The 24,102-nt window shown below is 39.8% G+C and overlaps 2 protein-coding genes across 3 annotated transcripts; one reads left to right on the forward strand and one right to left on the reverse strand.

The window, feature by feature from the left end:
- Window positions 1–705: 705 nt before the first annotated feature.
- Window positions 706–19,885, forward strand: LOC146617937 (GRAM domain-containing protein 2B). 2 transcript variants are annotated; one of them, XM_085372617.1, is made up of 13 exons: window positions 706–872; window positions 13,181–13,354; window positions 14,588–14,651; window positions 14,736–14,808; window positions 14,933–15,036; window positions 15,142–15,240; window positions 15,436–15,507; window positions 15,735–15,803; window positions 15,913–16,012; window positions 16,258–16,347; window positions 16,521–16,620; window positions 17,015–17,122; window positions 17,791–19,885. In XM_085372617.1, the coding sequence occupies exons 1-13, from the start codon at window positions 781–783 to the stop codon at window positions 17,807–17,809; spliced, it is 1,164 nt and encodes a 387-aa protein (XP_085228743.1). In that variant the 5' UTR covers window positions 706–780; the 3' UTR covers window positions 17,810–19,885. The 2 variants fall into 2 exon arrangements, with proteins under 2 accessions (XP_085228743.1, XP_085228744.1); XM_085372618.1 differs by lacking the exon at window positions 706–872 and adding an exon at window positions 11,783–12,245.
- A 964-nt stretch (window positions 19,886–20,849) lies between these two features.
- On the reverse strand, window positions 20,850–22,543 carry lim2.2 (lens intrinsic membrane protein 2.2). The gene is made up of 4 exons (XM_085372595.1): window positions 22,366–22,543; window positions 21,721–21,861; window positions 21,261–21,395; window positions 20,850–20,920 (listed from the first exon to the last, which is right to left on the reverse strand). Exons 1-4 carry the CDS (start codon window positions 22,541–22,543, stop codon window positions 20,850–20,852), a joined length of 525 nt encoding a protein of 174 aa, XP_085228721.1.
- Window positions 22,544–24,102: the final 1,559 nt, after the last annotated feature.

The following is a 24,102-nucleotide window of genomic DNA, read 5'->3' on the forward strand; positions in this document are numbered from 1 at the left end:
ATAACCTTCTGAGTTGTTGGATTTCCCCTAATAAAATGGCACAAATTTTCGTTTGTCTTCTAGCTCATCATAAGCAGTGATATTTAAGTAAATTTGCTTTGCTGTGCCCTGCATGCCAGCACCAGTGGAATTAGTTGACTTGCAGTGACACAACTGCTCTGTCTGAAAGTGCTATTGTTTATTTAAAACGCAGATGATCCTGGTAGCTTATGTTTGTTTGTTTTAATATGAGCTGATGTGGCCGGTTTCATTATCACACAACAAAACTTGAGCTTTCAGTTCTTAAATGAAAAAAGTAAGTAGGCAACTGTCTGCAGCTTTTTCAAATTAACTTCAGTATATTTTGACACAAGAAACACTGTTGTTAAACCACAGGGCATACACCCCTCTGTTGATCGCACGTGAGATGTTAAAACCGTGTAAATTATTGACTGAAAAGGCCATGCCAGCACAACAACGTTACAGGGCCCCGTTTTTATACCGCTCTTCAGAAAGGGACGACCCCATTTCCATAAAAGGTAATGGGCGGTCAACGCAAGACAAACCACCGTATTCTGATTGGACAACCGGGCTGACATGACCGTTTTTTCAACCTTGTTTGCCAAATGTGATTGGTCCTCCGACTTGGTCCGATTTAAGCTCATTATCATAATCAGCCGTGGCTGAAGTGGGGAAGAAGAGGGGGGTCAGGGGGAAAAAAGCAGAAGCCAAACAAGAACGCTGGAGTTTGGCGTGGAGAGTCGTTTCTATACGAATCGACTACCACTGGCTGAGGGAAGAATGCTTGAAAACAAAAGAGAGAGGTTGAAAACTTTCCTCAGGAAGATCGACGAGAAGGCCATTGTCAGAATAAAACACTTCATGAAAGAGAGGTAAGCGGTATTAATGCGGTGCGGCTAGCTGAACCGTTATTTGCCGGGTGTGCATCAGTACTGGGCGGATGCACACTATCCCTTTGACAGCAGCTTGTTCGATAAGATTTTATATTTTGAGTTCATGCTGACGTGCTGTTTAACCGAACAGTGTTAAATAAGTTTAAGGGAGCAATTTTGGTTAAGATGGACGTGATGCCAGTTACTGGGGATTTACTGCTAACATGGTAGCACTCGCTAGGCCGAAGATCTGCTGATATTTAAATGAACTAATGCTAACGATACATTCATATATATATATATATATATATATATATATATTTATTTATTTTTACGAAATTAAAGCTGTTAAAGGGTAAGAGCTAAAGCTCACTAGGCACCAGTAAATAATTGCAGCCGCTGGCACCTTTTATAGTATTGGTTTGTGTGCATTAGCACAGCATATACTGAAGCATAAGAGCCTAAAGGATGTTGTTAGCTTAGCCACTGACTTGGCTGGTAGTCTGAGCATCTGACCCCATTCATGTTTCCTGGCTAGTCTTGGTAAAAGTGTTTTCCAGTGTTAAAATGTAATTACTTGGCCACTGATGTATGAAATGTTGTCCTCTGAAGTAAACATATGTGCTTTAAAACTTAACACCAATGTGTGAAGTGTGGGTTTACACGCTGGGTGGGAGGGTGGGTGGTGTAATTTTAAACTGTTGTCTTTCATCGTTTATTTCAAATTTTCTAGAACAGTGTAGTCGACCCATTTTAGCCTTGTGATGTTTGTGTGAGCAGTATTAGCTCCTTAATCTTTTCCAGTAAGCGTAAATAAACAGTATTACCAGATGGAGAGTGGTGTAAACTAAGCTAGTCCAGAACTTGTAGGCTCTTAATCTCGCCTTTGCCCATTTCTGAGAAATCATGACTTCATCTGCTGACCAATGTGGGTCAGATTGGCGTCATATTGATTCTGTAGTCATCCTCACTGATAATCCAGTCTTTTCAGTGGGCAGAGGCACGTTTACCACCATCACAGTCACCCACACGAGCCTACAGTATGGTGTGTTTCCCTCTAACCTCTCAGGGAAACGCACAAACACACTTGTCACATGTAGTATGTCCAAGTCTGTCTTCTCAGAAAAAACTATTTATAGCTCCTGTGAGTTGACCACGGGTGGTACATGGTGTATTATATAAATGCTTTCAGCATTTCATTGTGAGTACTCACGTCCTCTGAGCTCTGCCTTTAAGTTCTTCCCCTTACATGGCCATTTGCTCGAGTGCCAACCGAGCTGAAGTGTCCTGCCGGTTATCAGGATAGCTACTGTGTGTGTCCAGTATGGCATGTACCATGATTATGTTTCCAAAACTCGCACTTTTTTTTATGATGGGTTAAGGCTTCAAGAAAAACCAAAACTTTTGCCTTGCGATTGCAACATTAAGCCAGAGTAATTCAATTCCCTGCATTGATTAATTTCCAGAATGAAGTTGAAAGTATCAGATAGATTTAATAAATGTGCTGCTTATTTTTGTCAAAAAAAGTGACTGAAGCCAGGAATTAAGTGAAATCTCTGCCTTTACACAGATTACATGCTTCAGAGCTCATTGCAAGTTGTAGTTGTTTTGCATACTGTCAGATGTCTTTGCTTCCAATGTAAAATAACCTGGTGCAGATTAGCTGCAATGTCTGGGCGTAGGAGCCTAGTATAGTCTGGGTGGGGCAGCTATGACTCCAGAAGGATGCTCCCAGTGCAGACCTTCCTTGCCACTGTAGGCAGAGAAGACTGGTTTAAATAATGCTGCAGGCATTGGGAAATCTGAAGTTAGAAGATGAAAACCACATTTGCACCACTGTTTGTCAGTAAATGAAAGGTTGAAGGCCAACTAGGTGGTCACATTTGAAGTTGCGTGTTGCTTCTATCAGTCTAGTGCCACCTTGTTACAGAGTCAAGAAAGAGGCTATATTTTTCTTAGCTTTTTTTTTTTTTTTTTTTAACCTTTTTGGAGCTCGCAGTGGCTTGGAGAATTTCACCTAATGTTTTTGCATTGGTTAGTCTCATTTTAGAGAGATGACTTTATGCAGGCTTATCTGAATGCACGAGTTAAAGCCTGTTTACGTTCGGCTCAACTTTGAACAGCAGAATAACATCTGATTTAGCTTTTCAATGACAGAATGTCTTGTCTCTAGTCAATAAAGAACTTAAACCTTGATTTTTATGACTACCTTATCTTTTCGACAAGGTGAAAACTGCTCATTGGAAGCTGTAGGAGGAACTATTTTTCCAGAGTATTAGACTGCATTTGTGGGGCCTAACGAGCCAGTTAATGTGTTTTGTGTTCAGTTTTTCACTACAAAAATGCTATAATTACTAGGGCTGGGCCATATTATACCATTCACGGTAATAGGGCTTTGGAGCGTGATGTCACGGGGGTGGGCATGGAAAGGATTTTGGCCCGATCCGCCATTTTGGGGGTCTAAGTAAGGAGCGAAAGCATAGCCATGGTTCGTACTTGCTGTGTGGTCGGCTGCAATGTTCGATCTTACGACCGGCACGGGAATAAGTTTCGATTGTCTTTTTATGCTTTCCCAACCTGGAAGTAACATGAAGGAGCTCATGTATCGGATATTACCAAACGAAGGCGTCTAGCCTGGATAGCAGCCGTGAGACGAGCTGATATCCAGTTCTGTTACGTCTCCAGATATCAGTTGATGTGCTCAAGACATTTTCATTCCGGTAAGTTCTAAATATGTTCACATCACACTTTATAGCTGAATAATATCATCGTTGGTGGTCTCGGAAGTTATAGAAATTGCGATCAAACATAGAATGAAGTGACTTGATTGGTTGATGTAAAGGCAATAAATGAAATGAGACAGGAAGGACACAAATTGGCGTTAATAATTTACCCGATTATCAATGTGTTAATTTACATGTACTTTACAATTATGGGCATATAATATGATAACGATATTTTAGCAGTTCAATGATAAATGTATAACATTAATTATGGTGGGGGGTGGAAAATGGCTATTTCACTCGATGCACTCCAGCTGACTTACTTTGGTATGAATGACGACGTACTAGGAGTTTGGCGGCTTGAAAATAGCCAAATCTTGCACCCAGCCATTTGTAAATTGGATGTGCGCCTCCAGTGACTTGTAATTACGAAACTGGTTCGCTGTGTAAGCGCTTACTCCACAAACAAGATACGTGAAGATATCGGGGTAGGACAGTGGCGGTAAGTTTTCTGGGTCTTTACTCCACTGCCGTATTTCATATGGGTCCAGATTTGCGATGCACTCTATTTTTTTTCCAAGTACCGCTGCTTCGCCTCTGGACGCAATCGGTCTCTATACCGTCTGTTTTCTTTTGAGCTGCTTTTAAGCGTGTTTCTTGTCGTCGTCGTTCCAACACAGTGTGTTTTTGATTCGTAGACCCCGAAAATGGAGCTGCGCTCCCACAATGCATTGCGGCGTGACGTCAACTCCAAAGCCCTATACCGGTACAAAGCTAGGCAACGATAAGAAAATGACATATCGCAATAGAATATGGGTAAAACGCGCATGCGCAGTGCCGAAAAGGCACGGAGAATGCACGGTAATGGAAAATGTGAATGGGGAAAGTAGATTGTTGAGTGAAACGGATGAGCCAGAATTGTTTTGTAAAAATGGTGCAGCTTAACTGGTTTGGTGTTTGTCCGTCAGATACACAACAAAGCACTTTTTAAATTTTTTTTATTTATTTATTTTTTTGTAGAACATGCAAGCGGGCTGTCGTTATTGCCGTATTTGTCGGACTAAGGTGCTTGTAAATCTGGGAATAATCTGGGTCCTAAACTCTGTCCTTTAAAGTCCCGAAGTCAAACGAACATCGCTGAGAGTGTAAAACGGTCTAAATTCTTTCATCTCTAATGAAATGATCAGCATTGCTGCTTTACCAGGTGTAACTATGAAGTTCAACATCCAGGCATCCATGAAAACAGAATTCATTACATTTAACGGAGTTAGAAGTTAGCTCGCTAGTTTCGCTTACCTAAACATGATATAGCATGTTCTGACTGAGAGATTTCTGAAAAAATCACTTCCAACATAAATGAAGACAGGAAGCGACACAGCAGTGACGTTTGTAGGGTTACTGAAGTTGGGCTAGCTGGTATATAATGAGGCTATCAACACAGCTGTGTTAGCATAACATAAACAGTGAAGCTCAAGGATGAATGCTAACACTTTTCCACTCGATAAAAGTTAATGTGACGGTTCCTGATGGTTAGAGACAAATGCAATCGCATGGCAGGATGCTGTAAACGGACCAAACTTCAGTCAGTAGAACAACTGAGATAATCCATCCACAATAGAAGGTTAGTCATTAATATACTGCAACAACATGGGAATAGATCAGTTGTGATAGAATACAGCATTAATGAATCAATGGTACAGAAGTGGAGGAATCAAGAAGAATGAGTTGAATAAAGTTTGATTTATCTCACTGCTTTGTTTCGCTTAACGTGCCTTATAATCTCGTGCACCTTATGGTCCGAGAAATACCTATTTGACTTTTTTTATTTGGCACACTGCAGTTTAATGTTGCAAAGCACCTCTTTTTAACTTCAGTGGATATTATACATGGTTATGCTCAGGATATGTCAGCCCATTTCTACTGGAAATGCCTTTTGGTTAAACTTTCAGCAAGGAATTTGCATTTGCACTGTTAAATGTTTATATGGCTTTAATGCATATAAAAACAGCTACTTGTTTAAGTAAAATGAATGGATGGGGGGTTTTTTGCGCTAGTAAAGTTGTGGAGTAGGGTGTGAAACTCGAGACAGGTGAATTACATCAAAGACTGCCACAAAAGCAACCTGCCTTTTAGACAAACATTAAATCAAATCAAATCAAATCACTTTTTATTGTCACATCACATGTGCAGGCACACTGGCACAGCACATGCGAGTGAAATTCTTGTGTGCGAGCCCCACAAGCAACAGAGATGTGCAAACACAACAACACAAACGAGCAAAATACAAGAATGGCCAACCTGAAACTAATAAATATATGTACAATATATAATAGTGTATGCATTTCTGGATGTGTATACTAAATATTTTCCTGTGTGTGTGTGTGTGTGTGTGTGTATACACATTTTTACAAATTAAATAGTAAAAAAATATAATAATAATAATAATAAAATATATAAAATATACAGAGTTGAATATGTGCAAAACAAGTGGCATTTATATACAGTGTGGAGTGCATAATGTTGAAGTTCCAGTAGTGAAGCTGAGGTGTCTATGACGTGTTCAGCAGTCTGATGGCCTGATGGAAAAAGCTGTCTCTCAGTCTGCTGGTACGGGACCGGATGCTGCAGAACCTCCTTCCTGATGGAAGCAGTCTGAACAGTTTATGGCTGGGGTGACTGGAGTCCTTGATGATCCTCCCCGCTTTCCTCAGGCACCGCTTCCTGTAGATGTCTTGGAGGGAGGGAAGCTCACCTCCAATTATCCGTTCAGAGCACCGCACTACTCGCTGGAGAGCTTTGCAGTTGTAGGCGGTGCTGTTGCCATACTAGGTGGTGATGCATCCAGTGAGGATGCTCTCAATGGCACAGCGATAGAAGGTCCTGAGGATGCGGGGGCTCATGCCGAATCTTTTCAGTCTCCTGAGAAAGAAGAGGTGCTGCTGCGCCTTCTTCCGGCTAGGTGGTTTAAAGAATTTTTAAAACGGAACATGTCCTTGTGCAACCATCAGCATAAATTAACATCCCACACAAGTGAAGTGGATGTGTGGGGAAAGTTTTCACTCAACTACACTTCCTGCTCTGCAGTGAAATGGATTATATCCTTCACGCAAAAACATGTTTTACATGAATGTTTCCTATGGCTTTATTCACACACACCGTGATAGTCACACAGAAAGCTAGCTTAGGAAAGTTTGAGAGAAGATTTGTAAAACTTCCAGATGCTGTCAGATAATGAGATATGTGTCTGAAACGAAATGTAGAAAAGGGACGGGTTTATGCATTGTGACATCTAAATTAATTTATTGCAATCCTTCATATGTTTGCACTTATTGTAATCGTAATGTTGAGTGGGACTTTAAAAAAAACAAACAAACAAACAAAAAACCAGCACATTACTAGGGCTCACCTGCCGGGACACTGTGAGCACTCTGTTTGTTGCCTTGAAGAAAGAACCTCTCTGTCTTTGCCTGGTTTGCACAGGAGGAAGTGGGGAGAGATGCTGTGTGCACAGGGCCACGTGATTCCCCACAGAGAAACACACATTTATCCTGTAATGCTCTCTGTTCTAGTTTGTGCATACACACACACAAACACACTTTTTCAACAGACTGGGTACTGGCAGGGTGCCACAGAGTCTGAAATTTTGCCATGTCCATTGGCTTCCTTCCCTGCCCTTCCTGGGTACTCTACTGACGCTCACAGACATGCACGTATGCAAGCAGACGCATTATGCTTTTCAGTCCAGCCGACAATATTATTAAGGTCATCTTTGACATTATGTCTGAAAGTTGTTGTTTTTTTGTTTTTGTTTTGTTTTTTTCATTTTTTGTTCCCTTTTTGGTTAAAAATTTAACTATGTTGTCATAAAGTAGTTGAGATGAATTTGTTTGTTGCATACTAGCTTTGGTGGATTATAAAAGATTATGGCTGTCAAATGACATGGTTCACCGAACACAGTTGCAATAATCTCTTGTGCTTTTATTGAACTTGTTCTGTTGGTTGCTGGAGAAAGAGTAGGTCACATTTATATTTAAAAAAACAAACAAAAACAGATCCATGGGTCTCCAGAAGATGGTGCTCTTACACTTTGTGTTTCTAATTGTTCTCAATATTCTCAATTATTCTGATCTTTGAGAGATTCACACATGTAATGCTTCCCCAAGCCTCACTTGTAAACTTTGGGCTGCGTGTTGGTTATGGAAATGCATTCTGTACTAAAGCAATTTTGTCTTAAGGCAACTGTCACTGCAGACCAGCTGACGCTGGCTTGACGTCTGAAGCTAAACTCTCGGGATCATCTCAGGGTAGTGAATGAAAGCAGTGTATACCCCAAGGAGTACTTTTAATGACTGGAATGTCCTGTACTGGAGAAATTGGTCTTCACCACACTAGAATTCACTGGTAATCACATTTGTATGACTATTATACTGAAAAGCATTTCTTTCACAGGCGAGAGAATAAATGGCAGTTCACCACCTTACAAACAGTGTGAAAGGTGATCTTTTGCTGAAACCTAGGCTGAACAATGCAGTAAAGTGGCACAACTCTTGATTTTTGGTTCTCTTAATATTCTTATGATGCAAACATGCATTCTATTGTCATCATGTTCAGTGAAATTCTAACAGGCCAGGTAATAAAAGTGTCTTTTCCTTTTTTGTCACTGGGACAAATTGACACATCAGGGGATTAACAGCCAGATCTGCTGTGGGGGTGTAGGTGTTGGCTTTGTGTAGCTTTTAAATAACTTGATTAAGGTTGTTGTGTAAGGGGTTTGTTGTGTGATGTTGTACAGTGTATCAGGAGTTTTAAAAAGCAGGGATAAGGGGGAAAACGGTGGCCCACTGACCAGCTGAATGTCAGTGGAACGCCTTTGTACTGTTTATATCCAAGGCATGTTTAGTCAACCCTCTGTCATTTTGATATAAAAGGGACAGTTGATAAAGTAATAAGGACATTAACTCTAAGAATATTACTAAGGAACTGAAATTTATTGAGATATGCATTTGCCTAATAAGCAGAAAATGCCCATCTTGATCTTGGGATGAGACACAAAACACTTTGGGGTGGCATCAAGAAGGTCATCCAGCATAAAAATCTGCCAGATCAGACATGATCCACCTGCTGTGGTGAATGATGGAGCAGCTAAAAGTAGTCATTTTCCCAGGTGACAATGAAGAGAAGTCATTACGAAATGGGAATTACTGGTACTGTAAAGTAGGAGCGTAATTGCCTCCATTAGGTAAATGCATGCTGTTCTACAATGTGTCATCCTATAGCTCTGCTCTGAGAAGCTCCTATTGAAAATGTTGCAACCAATATTTAGAAAGGAAGGAGTGGTTTCCTTTTTTCCTTTTTTTTTTTTTTTTTTTTTTTTGTATTGTGACTAAATTAGGCCTGAAGTCACATGCCCAGCTGGACGTTATCTTTCTCAGTGATGTTGATGTCATGGGTATAGAAATAGTCTATAGATGAAAAAACACCCTAGGCTCCACTACATTTACAGCACTCCACCTACGGGGTGATTTTTTTAAATTTTTTTTTAAATTTTTTTTAATTTGTGTGTTAGTCAACAGCTTTTGAGGGACCCCCCCCCCCTTCAACACAAATGTCCTTACATTGATGGCCCTGTTCACATCGTCTACAAAGGCTGGGTTGGCTATTGTCATGCGTGCATGTCATATTGTCGGCTGCTTCTGAAGTCACGGCCCCATTGTTATTGAGAACAGGCTATTGAATTTTGTTGTTTGCCTATGCAAACTAAGAATAACCCGGCACTGTTTCCCTCGGCCTCCACATTTTTATCAACTACCTCCCACTGTTACTTGTTTCCCTGACAACGCATACTAAAGCTGCATTAGAAAGGAGAGAGCTTGGGAGGAGATTTGGGGGTTTGAAATCAAATGACCTTTTTTTTTTTTTTTTTTTTTAAGTTTACTGTGTTCATTCTGCTGTTTCCCATCTCCTGTCCTGCTGCGTGTTTCTGGATCTGGTGTTTTTGTCTTCATGCTGAACTAGCACACGTGCTTTAAGCCATTAAAAAGACCTTTAGTCCCTGGCTTCTGATTTGGCTCCTAACTCACCTAGGTCCAAGTTCAAAAGGTATTACCATTGTTATAGTCGCCTGTCTTGGCCAAAGGTTTCAGGGACTGTTGAAGACTAGTACGGAGAATTTCGTTGGTCATGGAAAGACCAAAAGTCTTGTTGAACCAGCCGGGTCCTGTGGATTCTCATTGCTCGGAAGATGTGAAAAGGTAAGACGAACAATCGAGTCTGCTTACTGATCTCAGCCAGTCATCTTCAGACTGTCAGGTAAAGCAGAACTTGCTCTAGCCATACGCAACTTTCTTTTAGTGTCAAATTGCAGAGATCTTTGTCATACTCTATATTATTTTTTTGATGAACCACTTTCCCGAAGCAGTTTTTAACTTTGTTTTGTCAGTGGATTCAGATTTGTTAGCTAGTAACCACTGAGACCTCTAATGTTGGCTCTTTGTCTGGTTAAAGATGGGAGAAGAGGAAAAAATGCAGATAAAGAAAGATATCTGTTGGCAATCTTTGTTCTATGCTGAGGTATATCACATTTCTCTTTGTACAGAATCTTTTCTTTCAGATATTGTACTCTACAGTGAGTTCTAATGAATAACATACCTCCATAACTTTATCTAAAAAAAAAAAGCAGATTTAAGAAAATCTTTGGCAGTGATATATTACGAGTGATACTTAAACTAGACTAAAAAGTTGTAATTTGTTACTTGAACAAGAAAGTAGGTCAGATGTCAGCGCCTTAGTCTAATTAATTCAACACATACGCATAACTCAACACCACCGCCTTTGAAATTTAGAAATGCCTCTGTTGCAACCTGTGCAGGACATGGGTGTTTCATCATTTCTTCCCCACATTGCTCATTTCATTACTTTTTTTTTTTTTTAAACACTGGGTACTCACTCACTAGCCTTGATTGCTTTGGCCTTGCCGTTTTTATACACCATTGAGCAAGTTTCTTCTACTGAGGCCTCATTGATAATCTTGAGATAACACTTCTGGCACGCAAACATGAATTATTTTTATTTTTAGATGATTATTTTTTAATTGCTCTCTTAATTTGCCAGCACATTGACGTTATCAGTGTTTTTGGAAGATATGTTAACAAACTAATGCAAAGGCTTGACAATGAAAATATCACAGAGGAGTTTAATTTTCAGATAGGCTGCACTGTTGAAATGTACGGGTGTTTGTGGCTTCCTGACTTAGAGGAAACGGCTTTAACCTTAATGGTTTTGCTTAGCTCTAAATAGAGGAAGTAGGTAAGAATGTCAAACAAGCTAGTAGTATTTCAATCATGCCTATATTGCTTTGCTGCTTTAATGTCTGCCAAGTAGGAAAGGGTCAGGTGAGCATATTTGAATACCCGACCAGCAGTTCAGGCCCGATTCTGAAATTGTTGTGACAGCACGCACCCTTCAAGTGTAACAGCCACATTAACTTACTTGCCCACAGTTTCCAAATCTTTGGTAAATGTTTTAAAGAGGTTTTTTATATAGTTTTAAATATGCAATAAAAATAAGTTTCTAGAATAAAGTTTGTGCAACTACAATTGACTGAAAATGGGTTTTACATCAATGATTAAAAACTGGACATTCACATAGATGCTGAAATGTTATCCACTCTTGCTTGATTGTATTGCATTGCATAACAGAGCGGAATACTTTCCAAATAACAGGGCAGGTAACTGCAGTTGCATTCATGTTCTTTGTTTCTTCACGTTTGCCCTACTAAAAGGTCATGCTGAAAAGAAATCATTACAGCACAGAAATGGCTGACGCTGTTAGAGAAGCCAGCATATTATACTGTCGGTACAGTTGGGTGATTTCCTTACTTTTAACAGAAAATGTAAACTTTTGTTATTTGGTTTGTTATTTCCTCTGTGGTTAGATTCACTGACTGAAGGGGGAGATGGATAATGCACCACTTTCTAGAAGGGCTAGTGTTTTCACTTCACAAGAATTTCACCTTCACTGTCATACACATGGCTGTTAATTATTGGCTGATCTTTTTCCTTGTCGGATTTAGAGTTTGATGCTTTTGATCTGTGGATTTGTTTTGTTTCACATCAGGTGTGTGTGTGTGTGTGTGTGTGTGTGTGTGTGTGTGTGTGTGTGTGTGTGTGTGTGTGTGTGTGTACACGAGAAAGAGGAGGGACTGTGTGTGCTCTTGCCTGTATTTGTTTTGTTCTGGGGGTGTGGTTGGGTTTGACGTCACACGCTACGGAGTGTCACACCATTCTCATATAGAAACAGCTTCCTCTTTGCTAGCACATTCATACAGCAAGTGAGCAACAGGGTGGTTTTTGTGTTTTCTTTTTTCCCCTGTAGAAGGATGTGGTAAAGAGGCCTTATGTACAACAACTTAACTGGAACTACATGCATAATGTCAAGAGGATTTTAAAGATTTTTCTGGGAGGAGGGAGTCTTAATATTTGTTTAGTTCTTGGTTACCTTTTCTGCCTTGAGGCCTGTACGCAGGCTTTTTAGAAAAAAGAAACTTTTTTTTTTTTTAAATTATTCATTGTGTTCATTTATTAGGATAGGAAATGCCTACTGTCAGTAGGTATATGACTTTTCGTTCATCAAAGCGATTTAAATTTACCAGGTGAGTGGAAGTTCAAAGTTAATTTGTGTGGTGTTGTTGTCTTTGAACAAGAAATGCAGGCTTTACACTGTCTTATATAATGTGGGCTATGTGTTTTAGGGATTTCAGGATGTTGTAATCATTCCACTGTCTTATCCTGTGAATCTGTTTTGTTAGTTCCTTGTCAAGGACAGGCCATTGTTTCTTACAGAGCATATGGACTATAGAGACACTTGTAATCTTCTTTTTTACAAGACTCTTTATTGAAATGGTATATTTGCAGAGGCTTGTCAGGTTGAGAGCATGAACCTACGTTGATCAGATTGTAAAGCAGTCAGGTGCTTCTGGTCAACTGAGCTCTGATGCAATGTTATCAATAAAACCTTTTCTTTGGATTGGGTAGCGGATGCCAGCACATCAAAGATGGGCATCGTTTGACATAGATGTCAGATACATCTATGCATTACAGATGACTTCAGCGGAAAGGGATAAGTGATTTGGAGTTTTGTTTTTTTTTTTAAAAGAGAGGCTTAAAACACTCAAAGTTGATGTAGAGCAAAAATATGTCATGTTAACATATTGGCAGTGTTTAACTGACCTGTGTTTTGATGGTAGATGTTTGAGTTTTGTTGTTTCCCTGTGCTGTTTTTTTTTTTAGTGGTTTTCTCATTTGCCATCCTGTGGTAAGATGTTCTGTTTTTTAAATGGCTGCGGTAGACTGGTGCAACTATTTTTAAATGCATGTTTAGGTGCTATCAGTGGATGCTCGGACTTACTTTTTGTGTCCAACAAAGCAGAATCACTCGTATTTGCACTGTGAAAAGTCATCGTCTACTTGGAGACTTTCTAAATTGTTTGCGTACATGTGAATGTCTTTCTAAAACCTAAAGTGGCTCATTTTGTAATTTTTTTTGTTTTTTCTTTCTCCCCCTTTCCCCCCCCTTAATTTGTTGCAGCTACCCAGTAGAGAGCAGCAGTGGTGGGCTGCCAGCCAAAGTAAGGAAAAGCAGGAGCACCTTAAGCAATGGCAGCATCAAGAAGGTGGACGCGAGGAAAGCTTTGAGTTTAGAGGCGGCCCAGCTCGAGATCCAGCAACAGCACAAAACCCTGACCAGACAAGCACCTGTCAGGTGGGCTTCATGGGGACACAGTTCTAATTACACAAAAGCCAAAAACGTGGATTCTGTGACGGTTAATAACAGCCTCATACAAATTTTGGAAAGTGACACTCGTTTTGTTATTTTGTCTCTATACACCGCCACGGAGGAGTAGAAGATTGAACTTGAACCTTTAAATTTACTTTACTATTTAAAAATAAATAAATAAATGTCTAATTCTTCTTAATACGGTGGCTTAATGTGTTAAATTAAAACTTTCCCAAAGAGCCACGTTTGTGTGTACTCTGTTATTCAGATCAGTTAAATTTGGTAGAGCAAGAAATTGTTTTAATCTCACATTTGTTTTAATAAAGAGATGAACATTTTAAATGGGTGAAAAAATAAAACTCCATAATAAATTAACAGTATTTCACTGCCTGGAGGTGCTTACGGTTACACAGCTGATGTTATGTGGACTCTCTCATTGAGAACACATATCACAAGACCTGACCCCCTCAGGCATCATGCACACATGACCACACACCCCATGTAGGCTGGTTTCTCACATGATTCAAATGCATGAGCGTGGGGATGAGTTTGATTCCTGATGATTCAGTCTTGATTATTTCTTTTGTCTAGTTGTGTGGGCATAGTGAACACTCTGAAGAGATTCAAAGATATTCAAATGCTGACTTGTTTTTTTTATAACCGTATTGGCAGCTTTACTCATTTATAGATAATGCTATAAATAAGCGTTTTAGTAGTTCAGATGGAGTGTTAAATCTCAGTCATTGCCTTACCTCGTAGCTAAAGATTAAAAGCATGTGACAAATTTAAATATGAGTGCTGTGCTTGTGGAAAACATACCATGGGTGCGTGGGAGCAGGTGAAAATATCACTTGTCAACATTTTTAAGGTTGTTGAACAGGTTTCCTAACAAAGTAATTGTTAACGTTTTACATTTAAATAAAGTAATTGTCGTCATTTTTACTTTCTTTCTAACTCCATCACTGCTTCGCTGCTATGTAGTGCTGTGTGTGTTTGTGTGTCGCAGTCAAAGACAGGCTGCAATTCAAGAAATATAAACATGGCAGAGAGAGTTTTGCATATTTTTCCTGCTCATTTGACACAGGACCTATCAGGGCAGCTTCACATGAGCCTTGTAATCCAGGAAAAAGTCAGATGATATGGTTCATGCGGGTAAAATGTTGTGTTCATTTCCTTTTTAGTCATGCCTTAATCACTCTTATTTCATGTTCTCCTCAGGGCGCAAACTTTTGACGTCGACAGCAAAGACTTTAAGAAGACCGAGGGCACCGGCTCACAAAGTGTAAGTCCACCTCAACTTTAAAAGCAAACTGATGAAGAAAGTATTTCACTTTAATTAAATAACAATCCAATTTTATTATTTCAGAGTTTTAAAAAGCACAACAAAACATTTCACAAGTTGTTTCCAGACATTCCTGAGAGTGAAGACTTGATTCATGGTAAGTTTTTAAAAAAAAAATTATTAAATGAAGAATCAAAGGTTTTTTTTTTTTTTTTTTTTTTTTTTTTTTTTTTAAAAGAACAAGCTGCATAAAACTGAACGGTTCTGCTCTCCTCTCCCAGCATACATCTGCGCCCTGCAGAAGGAGGTGCCCTACCATGGTCGGCTATACATCACTGACACGCATGCTTGTTTCTTTTCCTCTGTTTTGCTTAAGGATACTAAGGTATTTATCAGCTCAGACCTCGCCCATCATTCTTTTTAGCTCGTTGTGGGATTTGTCTGACGCAAGTCTGACCTTTTCTTTGTGTGTGTTCGTGTGCCTTTGCAGGTAGTGGTTCCAGTTTCCTGCATTAAAAGAGTGAAAAAGCAGAATACAGCTTTGCTGGTACCCAACGCCTTGTCAATTCGCACCACAGAGGGAGATAAGGTCAGTTTCTCACCTTTATCCTCACACAATCTTTAGTTAACACTTATTGAGCCTACACAGCGTGTGCAGTCAAAGTCAAACGTAAGCTTTGAACTCTGATTTATATGTAATGTAGTCAGTGGCTGGGTGACCTTTTATGTTGGGCAGATGGCTAATGTTCGTTTTGTTTTCTTTATATTCCCTCCCATTGTGCAGTACCTCTTTGTGGCTCTGAGGAATAGAGAGTCGTGTTTTCAGCTGCTGCGTTCAGTCTGTCCTCAGCTAGAGGTGAGTGGCTGAGGTCACAAAAGAAATCTAAATTTCTGCAATGGATCACAATATTGTAAAACTATACCATGTCACTGTTGGCTTATTGGAAGTCTTGCAACGAATGTGCTTTTCCAGCCATGCTGTTGCATCTACAAGTTTAAATAAACCTTTTCAGAGCGTGCAGAATATAAACTCCATGAATGACAACTTAATACTTTTTTTGTTTTTTAATGCCTCTGTTTCAGGATGTCAGTGCAAACAGTAGCCCTCTCTTCTCCTCAGCTGAAAACAGCTTTGATAAGAACAAACTTGTGGTGAGTAACTCTTTTCTGCATTTTAAAACCATGATTGTTTCTTTTTGTTTTTTCTCCCGCTCTTTTTTTTGTACTGATGGTTTTTGTTCTGTGTTCATCTTACTGACAGAACTCCAGCCAGTCCAGTCTGGACGATAGCTTCGACCAATTCAATGGCTCCAAGTCTCAGACTTTACAAGAGGACCACCCTCTGCATAGACTGCATACAGGTGAAAATTCAGCACCACCTCTAAGCGTTGAGCTGTCTTTTGTTTTTGTTTGTTTTTTTAATGCATTATTGTTGTTACTTGTTTCTTAAAAGATAACTTGAAAATGCTGCAAGACCTCAGCTGACAGTGCTACGTGTTGATAGCGTTATCTACTCTTCTCCTATCAGACCTTGAACTTTGCACGTTTACCATCTCGATCAGAAACAAGTCTAACTTCCCCCCTCTCTTGCTTCTCCTGCTTACAGAGGCAGTGCCTAATGTAAATGGTTCCTCTCTGAAGAGCCTACATATGCAGCAGAGTGAAAGTTCATCTACAGAAGAGCTGTCTGTGTCAGGTAAGCAACACATGGCCAGTTAACACTAGTTACTGGCATTAGTTTTGCCTATGCTGGTAGGATATGGAAAACTGCATAAATATCGAAGGCCTGAAATTATAATATCACAACTGCTTGCAACGGACCTTAAAACCTTGGTGTTGTTATTGGTGTTAAATTATTATATGTTTTAGGTGGATCATGGGTGTGGAATGTGACTGAAAAAGCCAAGTCCTTGGTGGTTCAGAGAGAGGCCAGCAACCTCAACACTCTGCTCTTCATTTACTTGATTTTGTGAGTAGATCCTTCTCTCCCAGCTGTCTTTATCCTCATGACTTTATCTGAACTTGCATTTCACTCCCAAATTCTCAATTTGAGGGGCGAAAAAGTAAAAAGTGGTTCTAAAGCAGATAATCTTGTAGAATATACCAACAAAAGTAACTTGTCAACTATTTATGTGATTTATTAGTTTGTTAAATGGGACAATTGTTAAGAAACAAAATTTTCAGTCTGTTTTTAATAATATTACATATTTTATAAAAATGCATTAGCTCTAGCATCACTTTGGAATTGGCTATTTAGTCTGTTTTGTTTGAGCAGCTGTTGGTTGAATCTATGGAAAGGTCTGCATTTGATTCTTTGACACCCAGGCAGTGAATCTGACTTATATTACCGGTATATGTTGTAGGGTGGTGCTGCTGCTGCTGTCTTCGGGCTACATCGGTTTACGTATCGTGGCCCTGGAGGAACAGCTGACGTCCCTGGGCGCTCTGCCTGAATTCAACTTGCAGAGCAGGTAAAATGTCCTTGATTTTTTTTTATTTATTTATTTTTTAAAATCTTGTGTGTTGGCATGTTTGCAGAGAGAAGAGGGCTGCAGCTTGACACAGGAGATGAGAGAGAGAGAAATTTGCATAGTTTTTTCCTGCTCATTTGGCTCCGATCCTGTAGACGAGAGGAAGAAAGGGTGGAAACATGTATTATAATCTAGGAAAATCTGACTTATCCTGGGCCACTGCCTGTTTAGTCAGATGTTGTAAGTGTCTTTATGTATAGAAATTTATGTGTGATCTTCAGCCAAGCGTTTGCAAAAGTACAGATCATGACTGAAAACCTTAGTACATCAGCTCAGAATAGGTGTTTTATCAGAGGTGATCACTCAGAAGCGCGGTTTCCACTGACTGTTTCTTTTGAGGGGACCAGTGGACCCGAACCCGTATAAAGTAGTTGCATTCAATTACCCTGAAACATGCTGCTGATCTGCTTGAAGGACAATAATGCTCCCATCTTTACATTTATTAATAATTCCAAACTGTTTGCAGAGGGAGTGTTGGGAATTCAGTCATCTACATTTTGATCACGAGTTTGCTCGAAGGAAGACTAAGTTAATATTGCAGCCGAGCAAACAAATGTAATTCCAGGAGTAGGTGTAGCTTAACGCACTGTTTCTCTTTCTTTTCACAGGTACCAACAAGACACATAACAATCAGCAACTTAAGGAGAGATTGGTTGACTCATGATCGGAAGATAATTTCTGCCTCTTCCCAGCAGAACCAGCCAGGGAACTTTAACGTACTCAGACTTTGGTCTCGATGTGGCCTGCACAAAAGAAGAGTGGCCAACATGTGCAATTTCAGACACAACTTGTTGACTTGAAGGGCTATATTTCCTCCAAGTGCAGTAAACAACACAGCAAAACAAAAGGACATGCTGCGACCCAGTCACATAGAGCCGAGCCAAAAACATGTACACGCACTGCCTGGTTGCAGTGTCTGTTTGAACCAAAGCCAAATGACTCTTAGTGAGGTGCCACATTAGTCAAGTCGATAGGCACGCTTCTGGCAGCAACTGTTCCACATCTGTGAATTTACGTTGTCCTCTTCTTTCTGAGCATGCATTCTTGAACAGGGCTTAAAGCATTAGCCTGCTGTAGTGCCGATGATTGCACCTCACCTCTCTCGACGTAGTGCTATGCATAGCCAAAGATGCACACGTCTTTTGCATGAGTGATGATGGAATGATGTTTTTGTCTGTTATTTAGCCCTCAATCAGCAGTGGTGTCTAAACGCCTTTTAAATCCAGTCACTTTCGGGTACTTCTCTTCAAATGGTTCTTATATTCTGAATCGGCGGTGGGTTGAAATGATGATGGCTAAGATCCAAACTTCAGATCAGCCCGCAGAGGCTCGATACTTTCCTGATGGTCTTGTCCTTTCTCTCTCTCTCTCTGTCCAAGCAGAAATGATTGCAGTATTACTTCTTGAGTTTGGCAGGATTTAAACCTGTTTAATGATCATTGCTCAGAAGTGATTTTTTATTTTTTTTTTCCCTCCCAGTCTCTACTGGATGAATGCATCAACAATGCACAAAATACACAAGAATATTAGGAAGCTGTATTAGGTAAAGAAATGTTTTTGAGTACAGCTTTTCGCTGACTTTGGTCTTCAAGAGTAGCAATCAAACCTGTCTTTTTGATGTTAACTGCAAACCTCTCTCTATGACAGGCCTGTTGGGGACCAAGGTGGCATTTCTTCAGGTCATTTAAAGTAGCACCAATAACATATTTCTAATGTAGGTGTCTGGGGAAAAACGGGCACTTGACTGATTCTGTGTACTCTTTGTCACCTGAAGAGGATTTTTTTTTTTTTTCTTCTTCTTAAATAACCACACTTGCTGCAAGGTCCGAGATTATCATAAGTAAAACAAGTGGTCCCAAAAAGAAATTTCAATATGCAACGAATTGTTTTGCATGACAAAATGTAATTTCTGTGAGCAGTTTGTTTGTTTTGTCTTTTAAATGGAACTTGATGTTCGTGGGTTCGTGGAAATTGAGTGAAAGAATCGTCTCGAGGGAGCAAGCGCACTTTAAAAACTTGTGGTGTGCCTGTCACAATCCAAGACGCTGTTTGGATTGAGAAGAAATGGCAAAAGTGGTGTTCTGTGGTAACTAAAGGTGCTTAGACCTTATTTTAAACAACAAAAAAGATTTCACTCAGGGGTGGTGGGGCACTACCCACCATGTGGTTTTAGGTTGTCAACTTTTCCGCTCATTTCAAAGTCTTGTTCTCATGGTGGGGTTCACATTCTATCCCCTGTGGTTCCTCCAGTGTTCCTTAAAGAAAGAATACTGTTTCATTGAGTTTACTCAACTTTACCAATTGATAAAACTGTTTGCTTTCTGGCTGTTGGTTTTTTGTTAGTTTGTTTTTGTTTGTTTTTTTGTTTTTTCCCCCCCCTTTTGTACGACCTGTTTAAACTAACAATGCATATCCATCTCAGTGATTTAGCATCACCTTTATGGAAGCTCTCAGGAGAGTCCTTTTGTGATGTTCAGTTAAGGTTACTCTCATAATGCCACATACAGTACTGTCAGTTCTTACACCCCCCCCTCCCCCACCTGGGGGCAGCACACACACGCAAGTACCGTCCTCAAAAAGACTCCTTTAATTCAGTGAGGAAGGTAGTAGTTGTGAGGTTTTGCACTATTACAAGTGTTGTAAATAATTTTGTATCATTTGTTAACGCCCTTAATTCTATTATTGTCCCATATTTATTTGCATTCTGTGTAATTCAAAGTAGTCTCTGTGAGATGACTTTGCTATTGTTCAAAATAAATCAAATGTTTCAGTAAATAATATCTTGTGCTCTGTTATATTTTTCCTTTTTTATTTTGATAAATTGGACGTGGTAAACAGATGGAAAACATGAAGTCTGGGAGTGGCAGGTAACTTGGATACTATCCAATCTAAATAACTACACGCCTTTTAAACCCATTTCCAATTCATGCCAGTGTTTGCTGAGAAATTTCTAAACCCACGGCCGCCTCCTTGGGATTTACTAGCACGCACACAGGCATTGAAAATCAGGTATGAGTTGTAACTGGAAGTCATGGGAAAAACACATTCTTCAGTGTTGTATGCAGGAACTTCATGGTTGAGTCTTTAGCGTTTAATGTGCACTAAGACTTACAATAATTATTGTCTCTTGGTATTATCTGATACTGATATAAAGGTATTCCCAGCAGTATCAACAATTAACGCTTACTTTATATGTTGATGACTTGTATCTATATAGTTGGTAAATATTAATAGTCAGATGAACAGGCAGAATCAAGACTTAATGAAACCTCATAGATGATTTAAAGCCCGAGTTGCATAACTTAAGGAAAAGACTCCTCTTGAGCAGAGCGCTTACATACCTCCTGTTTGTGGCATTAGAGCGCCATCTAGTGGACAATCCGTCACATAACCTTTAAACGACATTCATTTTAAGAGTTTGACTTTCTGGTTAAATAAAGTGTTTAAAAACCAACTGGAATATTATTTTTCAATTGGTTTTAAATCAATAATTCACACAGTTACAGTTTATGTATCTACATTAAAGTAAAAGCAGTGGTGTACTAGCACGTGGTGTCAAATATGTATTACAGGGAAACCAGAAAGAAAGGAATCTATATTCATTTATTCCATCCTAGGTACTCAAAAGCAGCAACAGTCTGCAAGCGGAGCAGTGCGTTAGTGCTGTTCAGCTCTCCGGGTTATTGGGGGGAGCAGGTTCTGCAGTGGTCCGCTGGTAGGCACAGAGTTGGAACACGCCTAAAAGGAAATGATATGTAGATAAGTATTAAAATACCTTCTTAAAAACGATGGCTCTCAAACAATGAAAGCTCATTAGAAGGACAGAGTAGCCATGAGTAATTGTTACTAAGGTAGGAAATGCCAAGAAGCTGCTTAGTCCCTAAATGTGTCCAGAAAATGCCCTTTTGTCATTTTATCATCAAGTTTGATATTTGACAAAAGCCTCACACTGAGGCTCTGGTTTTATTACTTATTAGAAAAATAATAAAATATTTAAAAAATAATAATAAAGCATGTTGCTTGTGATTCACTCACATTAAACATGACTCCTACAATAAGAAATAAATACAATTCAAACCTGCTGCAAAGGCCAAAATAATGGCAACCCAGCCTATGATGTAGGACCAGGAAAAGCGCCAGTCCAAGAAGCGTTTGCCAAAGAAGGTAACAGTCACACCAGTGTAAATTGCCAAAGCCAGCAGAGCGAGAAAACCTGAGAACAGAGGAGACAGAAAAAATCCACTGGGTAAAACATGAAGACATATTTCTTTGAGACCTGTATGTTGCCCCCAAAATATGAAAAAAATCAACACAAGACATTTAGTTAATTAGTTTGCATTCAGGACTTGAATGTATAATTGCTTCTGGAATCTTTTACATGATGGGAAGAGTTCCAAAAATAAAACCCAAGACAGAGGGCTGGCATCAGGCTGCCCCCTATCACCCCCAACTGGTCGTGTGACTGTTGGTGTGATTATTGAGTGTAAATAAAACTGTATTGAAATTTGTATTTTCTGATCTGCTCACTCTTGGTTTACCTGACAGGACCAGGGCAATGCCACCTGTGCGCACTCTCCTGTTCTTGGTGCCGTTAGTGAAAGCGCTCAGTCCAAGCACCACGCCAGCAAAACAGCTCAGCACTGCCAGCAGCATGAAGGCCCGTGTGGCATCCCAGAAGGCTGGAAACAAAAAGGTCAGAACCATGTCCACATGCTGAATATACACTTACATTTGCACTGATTGTGCAGCTCGTGTTGCCTCACCAAGAAGTCACAAAACCTGCCATGAATTTGATTATTTGTGTAAAACACTTAAGAATCATCTGCTTAAAATATTTAACTGTAAATAAGAATTGTAGCCAGTTAACTTTTAGAAAAAGCACACAGTTGCAGTGTAGAGGTAGGTGGACAGTATCGCTAGCAACACTGATATTGATATTAGGTCGATACTAGCATAATATCCTCTAAGTTCAGTATGTAGCCCTTTAAACGTGCTAAACATTATTTTTTGAATAACTGAGGTACTGCAGTCTTTAAGCCTACATATAAACCATGTGCACTTGCTTTAGCTTTCTATGCTGTACAAATTTTTCTACTCACAACATAGTCTGCATGAATTCAGATACTTTTGTTACAGTTAAATTTATGAGTTTGTTACAAAAAATCTTGAGGTGGACCACTCACCTACAGTGATGGTGTGGGCGTGGCATTTGTGGTTGATGCAGAATCTCCAAAGCCCCTGATTGGCCGAGCTGCCAGAGTATCGATACTGCATCCAGAAGTCCGTCGCTGTAGAAACTATGAGAAGCACGAGGGCGGCCACGCCGCAGAGGGTGCCTCCTCCTGCTAAAGTATACAGCATTGTGGAGACGCCTGGCAAGAGACTGTCCTCCTAAACATTCAACAGCTGCTCGGGGAAGAGAGGACAGAGTTGGGGAAAATACAGAATTAAGAGTTTGTGCACAACACTTACATATTAATTTCCTGAAAGATCAGCTGCACACAGTCTTTGGATTTGTTTTTTTCTCCTGTCGACCCTCGAGTCTTTTAGATGATCACATAAAAATGCACAAAGCTAAGTTCCTCATTAATTACAGAAATCCATTACCAAATCTACATCTAGTAAGACAGCAAAGAGCAAGTCCCTGCCACACATGCACGTGGCTTAGTTCTTATAACTACAATAAAGGCAATCCAAAACTTGTTGCGAGTCTGAGGAGCTACCTCTTTCTGTTTAAAGCACGTTTTCCTTTTTAAATCTCGAGACATTATCTTGATGCATTTTGATGGAAAAGTTACATTTCGTATCACCACATCAGATAAATGTGCTTTTAATTTAATTCTAGAATTGGATATAGTCAGAAAAACACTTGACTCAAACTGCTGTATGACAAAAAGCTTGCCTAACAGGCAGTTCAGAGCCATTGTTCATCACTAATTCCCCTCCGTGCTCCACAAACTAATCTTCCACCACTGAGTAACTGAACCGTCAGCACTGCTGCTCTGTCAGCCAGCCAGTAAACCAGCAACTTCATGCACTGACTTTTCCCGTACTTCTCGCCAAAAAATTTCCAAACATCCAAAGAAATTTTATACCTGAGTCCCATATATTTCTATTAAGTAACATGAACCAACACTGGGGTCACAGGTCCAGTTTGTAAGCTGTACAGATCCTTTCTCAGTTAAAATAAATAAATATATAAATAAAAATCACCAATCTTGACACCTCATGTCTTCTATATCTTTGTAGGTTTTCCTCTTCAAAAGCAATTTTGTCCTTTTCCCTTTAAGGCCTCAAAGACTAATATTTTCCTGGCAAATACACTCAGTTACGTTCTTTTACACTTGTACATTTTTAAACTGATACCTCTGGTTTTGGCTGGTCGCTCTCCAGGTTTGTTGGCTGTGACAGTGCGCGTATCCTTTTTAAGCCCCCGTACCTCTGGCCCTCATTGTCCACTGCACAAAAGAGGGAATGATCGAGCGCAGCATGTGAGTGATGCTAAATCCCCCTCTTGCTCTCTTCTCTGCAGTTACCTCCATCCTTTTATCACCCCAGTGCATCTCTGAACTCTTGCTCTTGATTTTTCTCTATGTGCTGTATGACTTCCTATCATTTTTTTTTCAAACTTTTTCCTAGAAAATACTGGCTCAGACTTGGCAAGCTGTGAAAATGTATAAATTGCTTTTCTATCAAAGGCCAAAAACTGTATTACTGCCATGTAGCAATGGGAGTATGCTGGGATAGGCAGTAGCAGACTTATGTTGGCAATTGCACAGAGGAAAAGGTGAACCCATGTGCGCCCTGCACTTGCACATAACTATGTTTGCACCTACCTGTGTGCACAGGCTCTAAGATCATTTAAATCAGTGATGTACACTCACCAGTCAGTTTATTAGGTATAAGCTGACATGTCTGGA

The sequence above is a fragment of the Diplotaxodon limnothrissa genome, linkage group LG15, assembly GCF_057381915.1.
Source record: "Diplotaxodon limnothrissa isolate DT_005_m linkage group LG15, D_limnothrissa_male_GT1.1, whole genome shotgun sequence".
NCBI lineage: Eukaryota > Metazoa > Chordata > Actinopteri > Cichliformes > Cichlidae > Diplotaxodon > Diplotaxodon limnothrissa.

Excerpts from the sequence above, each read along its gene's own strand:
- LOC146617937 (XM_085372617.1), top strand. The coding sequence starts at position 781 with ATGCTTGAAAACAAAAGAGAGAGGTTGAAAACTTTCCTCAGGAAGATC. Across the intron at positions 873-13,180 it reads AAACACTTCATGAAAGAGAG|CTACCCAGTAGAGAGCAGCA; the intron begins GTAAGCGGTATT and ends AATTTGTTGCAG. Across the intron at positions 16,348-16,520 it reads AGAAGAGCTGTCTGTGTCAG|GTGGATCATGGGTGTGGAAT; the intron begins GTAAGCAACACA and ends TATATGTTTTAG.
- lim2.2 (XM_085372595.1), bottom strand. The coding sequence starts at position 22,543 with ATGCTGTATACTTTAGCAGGAGGAGGCACCCTCTGCGGCGTGGCCGCC. Across the intron at positions 21,862-22,365 it reads CGCCCACACCATCACTGTAG|CCTTCTGGGATGCCACACGG; the intron begins GTGAGTGGTCCA and ends TTTTGTTTCCAG. Across the intron at positions 21,396-21,720 it reads CATTGCCCTGGTCCTGTCAG|GTTTTCTCGCTCTGCTGGCT; the intron begins GTAAACCAAGAG and ends CTCTGTTCTCAG.